This window comes from Fundulus heteroclitus, unplaced genomic scaffold, assembly GCF_011125445.2.
Source record: "Fundulus heteroclitus isolate FHET01 unplaced genomic scaffold, MU-UCD_Fhet_4.1 scaffold_139, whole genome shotgun sequence".
Taxonomy (NCBI): Eukaryota; Metazoa; Chordata; class Actinopteri; order Cyprinodontiformes; family Fundulidae; genus Fundulus; species Fundulus heteroclitus.
Genome location: NW_023396551.1, coordinates 88,935 through 103,627, shown reverse-complemented (window position 1 = coordinate 103,627; position 14,693 = coordinate 88,935). Strand labels below are relative to the sequence as shown.

At 41.0% G+C, this 14,693-nt stretch overlaps 1 protein-coding gene across 1 annotated transcript in view; it reads left to right on the top strand.

Annotated features, from left to right (window-relative positions):
• The first annotated feature begins 776 nt into the window (after positions 1–776).
• Positions 777–14,693, top strand: part of gps1 (G protein pathway suppressor 1) — a 69,734-nt gene continuing 55,817 nt past the window's right edge. Inside the window, exon 1 of the mRNA XM_012856952.3 lies at positions 777–970. Coding sequence (XP_012712406.3) covers positions 938–970 — 33 coding nt within the window. The 5' untranslated portion in view covers positions 777–937. The remainder of the gene's footprint in view (positions 971–14,693) is intronic.

Here is a 14,693-nt window from a genome sequence, read left to right as displayed (position 1 = left end):
ATGTTTTTTATTCATTTATATGTATATGCCTAATACCATGTCTATCTTTGTTTAAGAGGCAAAAAAATATATTGGCATGGTATTTATTTACAAATTTATTTACACATTATGTAAACATCAGGGTGTCATGATTAGTAATTTAGCCATTATAGTCCAGAGTTTAACATTTGGCACTAGGATGTTTTCATTCCAATTCTCAAAAATATTGTACAAAAAATATTTTTGTACAAGCATGTATTTTATTAGTGTCATTTATTACAAAATTGTATATTAAAATGCCCAAACAGGCTATTACACTATCAGAAATAAAAGGATAAAACATACAATTAATTTGTAATTAATATCGAGTTAACTATCGACATTATGTGATTAATCGATTCAAATTAAAACTTTTAATCCTTTGACAGCCCTAATCTCCTTCACATTTGTTAGTTTAATTTTTGTTGTCTGTTTTTAAAGAGTATTAATATGTTTTCTGCTCGAAACGGTTAAAGTAAACTAATACCCACTCCCAAAGTATTTTGTCATATTTCGGCCCAAAAAATCAACAGAAAAGGTCAAGAGTAGATGACGGGACAAACAGCCATGGTATTGTTACAGGACGAACTTTGGTGGATGATGAAGATTTGCAGGCAGCGACACAAGACAAGAAGCAGCAGCAGCAGCCGATTTCTCCACCCTCCCGCCCAGGACAGGTTACATGCTGTATTTTTGTGCACCATACAGATGAACCAGGAGGAGGCGGTAATGCAACCTAATGAATAGCAGTAGGCACAAAACACACGAAGAAGACGTACGAGGAGGAGGAAGAGGAGGAGGAAGTAGAAGACGATAGAGGCTCGTTTGTTGCCGAGGCCTGCTGATGTCATACATTGTATTCTTTACTTTATCCGGTCTGTACCTAGAATAAAGTAAGAATACAGACAAATATCGCAAGATGCCTTTGCCTGTGCAAGTGTTTAACTTCCAGGTAAGTAAATGTTCAAAGTTGCGGTTAGATGCCGAAACATGGTTGCGGATAATGCTGAGCTCCAATGTACGCCACTATTCTTCATGCTATGTAACATTCGGATTAAGTTTTATTTATATGTTTTGTAAAACATCCAAATTTTTTGTTACTGCAAGTATAACAACGTGGCGTAAGGGAGATAGTTACTGACTTTTGGTGCTTTGGGTTGAGCTAATTACCTTAAAATGGCAGCTACATTGAAATACTGGGTCATTTTTTTAAACTGTTTTTGCAGCATTCTCGTTGGTATTAAAGATGTTTACAATGTACTGTTCAGACTCTATTTTAAACCCCAAAAAAGAAGCATGAGTAATTTTAGATTTGTGTATATGATATTTCCCTAATAGTATTATTATATCAATAATTACGGCTGCAACGGTTATTCAACATTAATGTCGACAATGAAAAATTGTAGACGCAAATATGAATGCGCCGACCCGTCGTTTAAAAATATATAAACATTGCTGCGGTCTCAAATTTTCACTTTTTGTGGTAAACAGCTTAAATCACATGCAGTTTACTAGGGCTGCAGCAAAAGGCAATCACATGACCTTCTCACATGTCTGCAGCTCCATGCACTAATGGCTGAAAGAAGAAGGCACTGAAGTTAGTAGTTTTGTTAATTACGCGTAATTTTATACAACATTTACTTTTAGATTAAAACCGAAATATAATATAATAAGATAAGAATTCCTTAATTGTCCCGCAGTTTGGAAATTCGGACACTACGGTGGTAAACACAGTTACACACAATTATCAGCAATGACAGAATAAAAAAGCGAGTGTAGCTAATGTGTTTTGGGTGGTTTATAACAGATCTGATGCATGTTCAAGAGCTTTACTTACTTTTATTGCTCTCAAGAAACCATGTCACCCAGTGTTGTGTCGTACTGACCGGTATGCTCATAAAAAATGTGCGCAATGGTCTAACTTCAGCGTATCTTTCACAACTTTCAGTGCGACGGTCCATTACGCTGAAATACGCTAGTGCAAAGCCTGGATCACTTTTTCCCAGAAGGTGGCAGTAGTGTGACAGTTCCAGAGCACAAGCATAGACATTATATACGTAAACGCCTCATTATGTGCTGGATGCATTTTGCGTTCCCGCCATATTGGATGGGTCTCTTAAGATAAGAGATAAGATAGTCTTTATTGATCTCACAATGGAGAAATTCACTCGTCACATCGGCTCATACAAGAAGGTGCAGAGTAGGGAAGGTGCATTCAATTATATACAGTGAATCTTCATATATACAATGGATCAGAAAGAATACCAAAAAAAGGAAAGGAAATAGGAATGGGCATATGATGTCTCATTTACATTCTTAGTGGTCTATATATATATATATATATATATATATATATATATATATATATATATATATATATATATATATATATATATATATATATATATATATATATATATATATATATATATATAAACATATCTATATACTCAAATATATACATATATCTATGCGCCTACTTACATACGCACCTACGCGTATGTATGTGCATATACATTGTATACATTTGTACATACATACATACATGTGGGCTGACTTATGTTCAGGTGATGATAGCAGCAGAAGTCACTACATCAGGATTATTGCACGGGTTGTAGGACAGTGTATTAAATAGATTATTGCACCTTGGTTATTGCACATTAATTGTTACAGTTATGGTCACAGTTGCAGTTACAGTGCAGCATTGTAAAATCTTATAGCAGCAGGAATAAATGACCTGCGGTAGCGCTCCTTTTTACAGACAGGATGTCTAAGTCTTGCACTGAAGGAGCTGCTCAGCTCCTCTACAGTCTGGTGCAGGGGGTGGAAGGTGTTGTCCATGATGGATGTGAACTTGGACAACACCCTCCTCTCAGCTACTTCCTCCACAGAGTGCAGAGGGCAGCCCAGGACAGAAGTGGCCTTCCTCACCAGCTTGTTCAGTCTCTTTCTGTCCCGCTCTGCGCTGCCAGGAGCCCAGCAGACGACAGCGTAGAGGAGGGCTGAGGCCACCACAGAGTCATAAAAGGTCTTAAGCAGAGGCCGGCTCACTCCAAAGGACCTCAGCCTCCTCAGGAGGTGGAGCCGGCTCTGGCCCTTCTTATACAGGGCGTCGGTGTTATGTGTCCAGTCCAGCTTATTGTTGACGTGAACACCCAGGTATTTGAAACTCTCCACAGTTTCTATGTCATGCCCCTGGATGTTCACAGGTGAGTGAGGTGGGGGTCTTCTCCTGAAGTCGATCACCATCTCCTTGGTCTTACTGGTGTTTAAGCACAGATGGTTCTTCTCACACCAGTCCACAAAGTCCATGATGACCGACCGGTACTCCAGCTCGTTCCCCTCAGACACACAGCCCACAATGGCCGAGTCGTCGGAGAACTTCTGAAGGTGGCAGCTGTTTGTGTTGTAGGTGAAGTCTGAGGTGTAGAGGGTGAAGAGAAACGGAGACAGGACGGTGCCCTGGGGGGCCCCGGTGCTGCAGAGTGCCACCTCTGACTGACAGCCGTGCAGCCGCACGTACTGAGGGCGGTCAGTGAGGTAGTCCATGGTCCAGTCAGCCAGATGTTTGTCCACCCCAGCGTCCTCCAGCTTCCCCCTCAGCAGCACCGGCCTGATGGTGTTGAAAGCGCTGGAGAAGTCAAAGAACATGACTCTCACAGCGCTCCAGGTGGGTGAGCGCCCGCTGCAGCAGGTAGATGATGGCATCCTCTACTCCGATGTTGGGCTGGTAGGCAAACTGCAGCGGGTCCAGGGTGGGGCTCACCACAGTGCGCAGGTGAGCTAGGATGAGGCGCTCCATGGTCTTCATCAGGTGGGAGGTCAGGGAGACTGGTCTGAAGTCGGCCGGTTCCCTGGCGTGCGGCGTTTTGGGAACCGGTACCACACAGGAGGTCTTCCACAGGGTGGGCACCACCCCCAGGCTGAGGCTCAGGTTGTAGATGTAGCTGAGGACCTCACAGAGCTCATCTGCACAGGTCCTCAGCAGCCTGGGGGGGATGCCGTCCGGTCCTGAGGCTTTCCTTTGTTTCAGCCTCGTCAGCTGTCCTCTCACCTGCATTGGTGTGACTGTGAGGGGGGAGGAAGGTAGGGCTGAAGGTGTGGATGGGTCAGTCGTTGATCGGAGTGGCGGTGGGGGGGATGGTAGGTCTCTGGAGCGCTGGTGGTTGGAGACATGTGGAGAGTTGAGGGCAAGGAGGGGGCCAGTGTGGGGGGAGTCGAACCGAGTGAAGAATGGGTTCAACTCATCTGCAGTCTTGGTGTCTCCATCTGCAGCCCTGCTGGTCCTCTGCCCTACTGTAGGCTGGCATTGGAGCCTGCAGAAGTAAATGCAGAGGGAGCAACTTTGCCCGTATTATCTGCATCTTACCGTTGCAATAACTGGCAATAATCCACCATTTTGGGCTGAGATTTGTTCCGAGGATGGGTTTTTTACTTGGTGAGAACATTGCAGAATCCCAACCGATAGACCATCATTTCATGCTTATTAATTTGTTATCTCTGTATTTCACAAACTTAGGCTGAATCAAATTCGACTATAAAAATAATCATTAGTTGCAGCCCTAGAGTAGACAACAATGCACCATACTGAAACATTTTGTCATCCAGTCTCAGGGAGAGAAGAAAACACAAGGGGGAAATTGTTTATCGTGAAAGCCCTAGGGCAGCTGCAAAACCAGTTGGGCTTTCTCCATCTTGTTTTGCAAGAACCAATCTCTGCTCAAAATGGTGACCTGCACCGCCTAATCTACTTTCAGCAGTTATCATCAGTTATTACAGCCGTGAACTGCAGAAAATACGGGCACATCGGCTCTTTCTGAGTTTTCTCTCTGCTGCCGTCAGGATGAGCCGCAGTGCGTTATGAGGCGGAGGGATATTACGGCGTCACTTAGTTTAGACCCCAAACAATCGACTTCACTTTCAGAAACAAGCCCAAAAAACCTGCAACCCACAACTCATGAAATTTACAAGTGACTTAAGAAAAAATAAGACCAAAGTTGCATAAAATAAGTGGGTTTTGCAGCAGTGAGCATGCTTTCTAAGTGTGTCGTATCCCTCCGCTGCTCGGTAAACAAATGTTTCAGCAAATTCTACATTAAAAGAAAGAATAACCTACCAAAAATCCTCGCTCTCATGTCATGTTCAAAACATTCTTCTTTGAAATGTTGGCTGCATATGACGTTGTTTCTCTCTGGCCAGAAGTTGGATGGCAAATCCTCTCTCTTCAGGTAGGTATTCCAACAAAAGAACCCGGTGGATCATGAATGGGAAAAGTGAAAAAACAGTTTTTTCCACTTTTACGCGATGTATTGTTACATCCAACTGCCATGCACGTGTGCATTGTTGCTTCAACAATAGCTCTCGCGAATTTCAATGGTGAAGTCCTCTGGAAATCCAAAGTAATTGTTGTTAATCGCAGCTGTTTACAACAGCTCCTATTGATTTAGCTGGTAAAGCGCAGTGCCTCACCGCACAGAGACGTCACAGGATGTTATGTCAGGCTAGCCTGGGTGCCATTCCGAACTTAGTCCCGCCCACAACGTTTGAGGTCGGGAAGTTCGGTCTGGCATTGCTCAAAAGTAGCGCGAGAATGCTCGCCCAATATCTGGCGGGCCAATCAAATTGTCAGGGTGGGCTTTATACGATGATGGACAGATGATCAACAGTAACGTAATCAACCACGTCAACAAAGCGCGCTTGGGTTGAATTCGTTTACCACAACGATGGCTGCCGCTGGAGAGTTGAGGTGTGTAGATTCTGCTATTAGGTCTGTTCTAGAAGATATCGACAGCAAATTAATTTTAAAAGAGGAACAGAGAGACGCGATCAAGGCATTTGTTAAAAAGAAAGATGTTTTTGGCGTCCTTCCTACAGGATTCGGCAAAAGTTTAATTTATCAGCTGGTTCCGTTGGTCAGATGAAGATGGTTCTTCATGCTGGTCTCCTTCGTCGTCTGCCCATTTTTTTTAACACAAGCATGTTGTGTTCCAACCGTGTTATAACGTTCTGACAGGACCGACAAATGCGATGCGATTTATTTGACGTTTTGTAAAGTTGTAATCCTAAACGGAGAACTTGTTCGTATGTGCATTCGCCTTTATTGTTTTTCTGAAAAATGAGGTTTGTGTGTTGAATGACTCCTTGTATCCTTACATTCTTTTTGCAACACCGGCAAAAATCGTTCACGCTCATCTTCTTATTCTAGGCTACTTCTTTTCCAGCGTGCAGTTGAGTTCTGTTGACAACAACTATGCGTCTCCTAACATACGTCACACACTCTGTTGCTCTGATTGGTTGTAGGTCTATCCGATTGAGTGCAGAGGCATTTTTTTTCCTGGTTCGTTCGAAACACGCCCCATAATCACAGCTCCATGGAGCAGTATCAGACTCAAATTTCTAACTAGAATTGAGTATGACTACGTCAGGCTAATGTCAGGTGGCCATTACTACCCATATTTGGGCAGTAATGGCCGCCCCCATACACAGTGATCCAGACGACAATTTATGCTTTTATTGATTAACGCTAAATTCATTAAAATAACCACAAAAATATTTGTTGTAGTTATAGCTAATGAGCCACTGATTTTTCCTTGTTTTTTTTGGGGTTTTTTTATACTTTATTTTTAATTGTTTTTCTTTTATAACAGACAAAGAACAGAACATTACAGCTCAAAAACAAAACAAAACAGTCCGAGCAATTAGTGTAAACAAAGGACACTACATCAGAAAGAAAACTACAAAGAGTACAGACCAGTAAACAACTGAGTAAATGAGAGCGACAAACACATGGTAAGTGTTAAATTGCAATATATTCCGTTTTAGATAAAGATCCCATTTTGCCCAGTATTTCTTACACTTCTCGACAGCCAGTCTTAATGAGAAAGTCAGTTTTTCCATAATGCATATTTCCTTGATAATATCCCTCCAGTCCAGGATCAAAGGGGGGTCCGCACATAACCATTTGCGGGTTATAGCTTTTTTCGCACCTGCCAATAATATTAATAGGAGGTATCTATCTGATTTCCTCAGTCCTTGAGGTAGATTACATAGGTAAGATACAGTGAAATCGTACGTCAAGTTCAGGTCCATGACATTGTTCATTTCTCTTGTGACTTCTGTCCAGTAGGCTGTGATCCTAGTGCAGTCCCAAAAAATATGGAAATGTCCCGCTGACATATTCCCACAGTTCCTCCAGCACTGAGCCCTGTCAGGGTCCATACATTGTTTGCTCTTAATACTAGGTGTAATGAAAAACCGTACCAAGTTCTTCCATGAAAATTCTCGCCATAAATCTGAGCTGGAAGTAACTGTGACAGCATTGCATATATTTAACCAGTCCTCCTCAGTTATTAATATTTTCGCTTCTTTTTCGCTTCCCATCTAGCCTTAATATATGTTGTATGAAGATTTCTTCCCATTTGTAAACATGAGTATAGTCTGGATATCTGTTTCTTTGGAGCATTTCCTTTACATGAATCCAAAAGGATATTAACTAGGCCCAGGTCCTCCTCTCCTACAAACTTTATATTTCTGTCATAGTGGTGTCTTAACTGGAGATATCTGAAAAAGTCCGGTTTTTCCAAATTATAAATTCCCACAAGTTGCTGGTAATCTTTCAGTACATTTCTGTCTAAAATCTTCCAGTAACCCGTTAGGCCAGTATGTGTCCATTGTGTGAATCTCTTATCTATATTTGCAGGTAGGAAATTTGTGTCGTATGCTGGCCACCTCAAAATGCGGGCGCTTCTTTCGATTTTATCGTCTTTAAGTAATTTATACCATGTGTCTAATGGTACTTTTTGCCATGTAGGGATTTGGTCTGCATCTAAAAGTTTTTAATTTGAGATAGGTCTACAAGCAGTGATTGAAGGGGTATCTCACAGTAGGACCGATCTATCTCTTTCCATTTAGCCTCACAAGCAGGATCACACCACCCAATCAGAACCCGCAGCTGAGCTGCTCGATAATAATCTTCCAAGCATGGTAAGCCCAGTCCACCCTTGTCCTTTCTCAATTGTAATGTCTGAAATTTTACTCTCGGTTTTTGTTTACCCCATATAAACTTCGAAATTATCCTGTTCCAATCATTGAATTGCTTGGGGGGTACATAAACAGGGAGTGACTGAAATACGTAAAGAAACCTAAAAGATTAATTTTTATTATATCTATCCGATTGTACATATTCATAGGCAATAATGACCAGCGTTGCAAATCAGCCTTAATTTCTGATGTTAATGAGACATAATTGTATTCGTATAGGGTAGATAAATCTTTGGGTATTTGCACGCCTAAATATTTTATACAAATATTGTATTGGTTAGATAACGTTAGGAAAACATCATCTGCATACAAACATATAATGTGTGCCGTATCGCCAATAGTTATACCTGAAATGTCTTTGTGCTTACCGTACTTGCAATTGCAAGAGCCCTCGGCCCGCACCCACAGGCTCAGAAGTCTCGTGCAAGACCGCGAGAGTCGGTCCTGCTTTACGGCGAGAGCTTCATGTGTTTTTGCCCTGCCATTCACTATATGCACGCGCGAAAGCAACAAAGAACCGCGTGTTAACATCAAATAAACATGCAAGCATATCGAATTTTTATTATTATAATTTTTTTTTTTTATGTTGGCGAGGCGGTAGTGTGAGTTTGGTGAGGCGGCCGCCTCGCCAAGATAGCGCTGCGGGAAACCCTGATGTTCATACTTTCACTGTTAGTCATTGTTTGTACTGCCGTTTTTTAGACTTTTCGTTGCGTTCGCCTGTCTGCTAAGCTCAAAACAACCACGCCTGGCTTCACGGAGAAACCAGAACAGCTGAGCATCTTAATGACAGTGCACTTTTACTTTCGCCCTCTGGGCGGAGCCTCGCTGGAAAATCAACCCCGGTTGCATACTATACCTTTAACGTCCCTCTAACAACAGCTTTTGCTGTGTCCCATAAAATACTTGGAGAAATATCATTTTTGTTATTGTGATCCATGTATTCTTTGAATTCTTTTTCTACAAAGTTATCAAATTTAATATCATTCATTAAACTACTATTGAGCCTCCACAGGATTTTTCCTTGTTGACCGGACTTCTTCAAGTTCTGGGGCTATCAATGGAAAATGGGCTGATGTCAGATTCCATCCGACTGGTCAAATGCATTATTCTCATAGCATTGCTGTGGTCCCATGCTTTAACTGGTAAACAGTCTATTGACTGGAATTTTCTGCATCGACATGGAGAGGGTGAATAGTGCGTTTAGGATGTCCAAGAGAAACCAAACTTGAAGCAAATTGGATACAGATGACAATGGGTACTATCAGTGGCGGCTGGCCCATAGGGGGCTCTCGGGCGCTGCCCTCCCTAGATGTGGAGGGTGAAAGTCAAAATATATATAGATTTTAAAAGTATTATTAATGTCAGTTTTTACTTAATAGTACGTGGCTACATTTAATAAGAATTATTAAAACACTTCTACTAATTGACTCTCATTTAACAGTGCATTTCCACCGACAGAACGTATCATTTCTCTTGTGGGGCTATCACTCAAAGAGCCCCACAAGTGTAGCGAAATAACCAATCGTATACTGTTGCTAGGGAAAATTTATAAATATTCGGCCAATCAGCATCGGCAAAATGAATGGCTTTGGGGCTACTGGAATCTTTGCCCCTGCTACACAGTGATAGGTGTATAGACCAGTTCACGCGTGACGTCACAAGCTACATCCGGGTCACGCTGGTAGGCAAAAACAGTACTGTTTTTGCCTACCAGCGTGACAAAATGGGTGAATTAGAGCGAACTTTTAGTTTATTTTTGGAATCTAAACAATGCCTACGACTTGTTGTGCTCCCGGTTGCACACAGAGGCATTCAAAATTGTCGGATGTACGTTTCTTTCGTTTACTGAAGGACGAAGAAAGAAGAAAGAAATGGATAATTTCAATGAAAAGGATGCAGTCAGACAATCCCAATCAACTGTGGGAGCCATCATACCACAACAGAATTTGCAGTCTACACTTCACCTCTGGTAAATACAACTTAATTTTGCACTAGTCATTGTTCTACCTAAATAATTATATGAATAAAAAATTAGGATATATATTTAAGTCAAGACGTAAACGTTCGTTTCGTAATAATATACGTACATGTATAATGTATGCAAACCCTCTGGCATGAGTCTGTGAAAAGGATTAATAAGACAAAAACACCAAAATAATACTTTGTGAACAATGTTTTTTTTAATTAATTAAATGCTTATTGTGGAATCGTAGTAATTTTCCGACTTTTAATTTGAATGCATGTAATGGGTTAGGCAGGGAAATCTATTGGCCAGCTCCACCAAGATTTTTTTTTTACCAGCCGCCACTGGGTACTATAGAAATGTACGATAATTTCTGGATTATAAGGCGCACTTAAAATCCTTACATTTTCTCAAAAATTGATGGTGCGGCTTTATATATGATTACCATTGTGCTTACTGTCCGATTTTATGTAAAGTCTGTTAAAATGTGTAAGTAGGACTTTGGTTAGCAACGAAGCCACTCCGCTAAATGGATATTTGGAGAATTACGCAAACAACAAAAAAATCAAGTAAGTTAATTCAATATAAAAGTTCTGTTTATTTTGGCCTTATGTTAAAAACAGAGCAGTGTAGTCCCACTCCTTTGTTCTCCCGGCAGAGACGGATAGCTCTCCCTTCTCAGAGGAGAGCGGTGTTGAGGAGGAAACACACTGGATACATTGTGGTGCGTAAGCCCAGTAAAGGAGCATTCGCGAGTCCTACGCTTAGATTAGGTTTTCATTTTAATCAATAAACGTACACCAGAGGTATAGTACGCTTGTACAACATGCATATTCATGGTACGCAACGCCTAAATTAGATTGAAGTTCTAATTTCAGATGCGTAAACGCTCCTGTTTGGCAGGGAATAAATGGGAAAACAAAATCCTGTGTCAAAGTTCACTTCCGAAAGTATCCCAAAATAAAAATGTTAGAAAATAAAGCGCCATAGATGCTGTAGTTGTGACAAGCTAAATGTTGTCAGATATGATCAAGACACTGAATTTTAGGTGATCAAAACAAGATAAATTACCATATATTACTTGTAACTAATTTTTCTTAAATTACTTACCAATGACTCAAATTCTTCTCTCCGCAGAATCACACAGATGTGAAGCGCACTTTGCAGCATCTGGTGTAAATTTACCCTTTTAAAAACATGCCCTTAAGCCGCGTCACTTGCGTTATTTTCTCCTATATTTTCTCCTTAAACGGAGCCAGATTTGATTTCTCTAATGAAAGCTGGGGACGTCTCTGATTTTGCTAGGCACAGAATCTCTGACTGGAGGTTGTTTTGTTTTGTTTGAACTGCTGATGGGGCATGGAAGGTTCCGTTCGGCAAAGCTCTACTATGTCGGGACAGCAGCAAGACCGGGATAAATACTGCTCCATCATGATACACTGAAATCGGGTACAGCTTTCAACGGCATCCAAATGGGATCAGTCACCGGAAATCTGGGACATCTGGCAGGGCAGTCAAAAGTAGCCGGTCAACGGCGGCAAATCGGCATCTATAGCAGCTCTTGCCGCCGCCTACATTTTCCCGATTATACATTTCAAAAATCACCTTTGCATCTGTCTCCACTGAGAGCAACATTAACGAGTGATTGGGTTCCTTGTTCCGACCGAGATGCTACTTTTCCGATCAAAACACAGACCAGTGTTATGAAGTGCATCCCTGTCGAGATATGCATCCCCTGTCGCGGGAGCGCGCCTCGCTCTGTACAACTGAATATCGACGAAGAAAACTGATTAAAATGTGACCAGCGCAGTTACTTGTTCTTAAATTAATAGGCACCAGCAAGGGGGGTTGCTGGTGCCTATCTCCAGCATTCACCGGGTGAGAGGCCGGGTTCACCCTGGACAGGTCGCCAGTCTGTCGCAGGGTGATATGAACAACATTAAATCCAAAGTTTTTATCCGAGGTACGGCTGATTTAGTTGTTGTGGTCTCCTGTCATTCACACACAACAATAAGCTGAGAGAGCCGACGTGAGTTTTGAAACTGCAAAGCTTTGTCTTAAGCGGAAGATCAAACGTGCATCTACACAGCACAGCGTTCATAGACCAGTGTCATACCTTCGCGAGCGTCAGAAAGCTATGGTGCATTCAGGAGCATGGGACATTTCAAACCTACAAGGAAAGAGGCATAAAACGGAATAGAACTTAACTCATACAGTAATGTATTTATCCAGAAACAGCGTTTCTGGATAAATACAAAATGCTGAATGCTCTATAATTGTATTTCTGATACTTTTTGATTATGCACATCTGTTAGCTTTTTATTCTGAAAAATCTATAATGGTACATATAATATAATATTACAGCAGCAAATTATCAAAGTTTTTCAGGGAATGCATTTTGTGTTCGTCTCTAGAATCCTCGCCGTCGCCGATGATATATCGTGTGTGTGATGAGAGCAAGTGAAATTAAACTGAGATAAGAGATTTCGAAAGAGCGATTTGACTAAAATAAATTCAACATGTAAATTCAATTTAAAATTACAACCCTGTATTTTTATCATAAAAATTCGACTTTGTTCGTGAAAAAATGTTACGATCGTTTTTAGAACAGAACTGTGAATAATAATAATAAGATGAATAGACCTCACCTAATCTGATCTGTTTTATGTGGTGCTAGTAATTCAAATTAAACTAATTTTATGCAAATGGAGATTACCGTACCTTGTTAAAACATAATGATAACATCATGTGAAAAAATAATGTTTTAAGAATGATAATAAAAAACAATGGTTGTTTTTGAAGAATTAATCTTTCACATTTTTTGCCTTTTTATTCAATTTGAAACATGCACTCTGACTCTATTGTTTAAATAATCACCTGTCTTGAAAGCTTCCAAAATACATCAGGGAGACTGTATTTTTCAAAATTCTCCCCTCCGGGGCTCGGGCACCGGCATAAGTGCATCCTCCTACCTGATAGTGTGTGGCCTGCTAATGTAAAAAAGTTGGACTGCCCTGATCTGGTCACCCTACTGGAGAGGTGGAGTGATATTACACACTTGGGAAGAATATGTATTGTGCCTTATGGTCCAAAAAATACGGTATACTCGAGTGATTAGCATACAGTACTATATTCTATATACTACCCAGCCCTATCCCCAGCTCATCATATTGCTACCATGTGTTACAGTGTTGAGGGTGATGTGCTGTCTAGGTTTTCCTCCAAACAGCATTTAAGCTGTTGGGCAAAATGTTGACTTTTTAATTCTAACTAGTCACCGTTGTTTGCCGTGTTCCCATCATGCCTTGCAGCAAACCATAAATGGGACTTCTTATGGCTTTAATTTTTTTCATTCTTTCATAAAGGCCAGGGGTCTCATTTATAAAGCTTTGCTTATGCACAAATCTGGGATAAGATTTTGCGTATGTCACTTTAGACACAAAGATTGTAATGTTGTTGTTGTTGTGTTTTTTTAACAAAAACCTAATCATTTTTGAGCTGTAAATTGGAAACTGTCAAACAAAACTAGGGCTGTCATAAACATTTATTTTGGCAATGGATTATTCTATCGATTAGTCGAGTAATCTGATAAAAAAAGATTGACAATCTGACCAGTCTATTTAATAGAAATAAAGGAAGAAAATGCAAATTAGCCAATAATCCATTTCTCTTTTGAATAAAGAGATATATTAGATAAAAATTAAGTGTTCAAGTTAAAAATAGTTGATTTACAGTTGTGATATGTCTCTTCAGGTTTTTAGTGGAACCTGCTTTTAAAATTATTTTCATTCTACAGTGAAGGAGCTCTGCTTTGTTGGTCCAAACATATTTAAACTGCAACCAGATGCTTTGTTTTCTCGTCACTTGTAGATATTTCACAGGAAAACCTAACAAACTCACGCTCTACCCACAGCTACACTTGCTACACCCCGCTCTGTTTTCATGTGATGGTCTGGTCCTGCTGCCCCCCTTTCTGTTTTTGACATAATGTTATGGTCCTTATGTTGGGAGGCATGTTGACCAATGAAAACGAGTCCCGTTGTGAGAGAGGAAAGGTGGGGGCCGAGCAGCGAGTAGAATCACTAATCTTGGATCGCTATAAGATCAGTTGATACCAGCCAGCTGGTATAATACAGTTGGAGTTAAAACGGAGAATTTATCACTCAGAAGCTCCCGAAATGGAAGTTATATGCACCATACTGTCGCTAAGCAAAGCAAGTTATCCGAAATTGTCTGATTCGTTTCCATGGTAACCACTGACTCGCAAACCTAAAATGCAATGTTTCTCTCTTCACAGGGTTAACAAACTTGAAGTTGTCAGTAAACCCACTCTCTGGCATAGCGGTACACCTGTACCATATATAACAAAAAAAAAATGTTTTACTTACTTATCAAACGGGCAATATTTGCTTGTGAGTCCACAAGCAAAGCTCCTTCTTCTTTGTTTTTTTTTTGCCTTGTCAGCTTCTTCTTCTTCTGCCGTCATGTATAACGACCAACTGTTGCGTCATTTCCGTTGTGGCTTTTGTAATTGCACTGACTGTCTCTGTAGTTGTGTCCTTGGCAAGACACTTCACCCGCATTGCCTGCTGGCGGTGGTCAGAGGGCCCGGTGGTGGCGGTGCATGGCAGTCTCGCCTCTGTCAGACTGCCCCAGGGCAGCTGTAGCT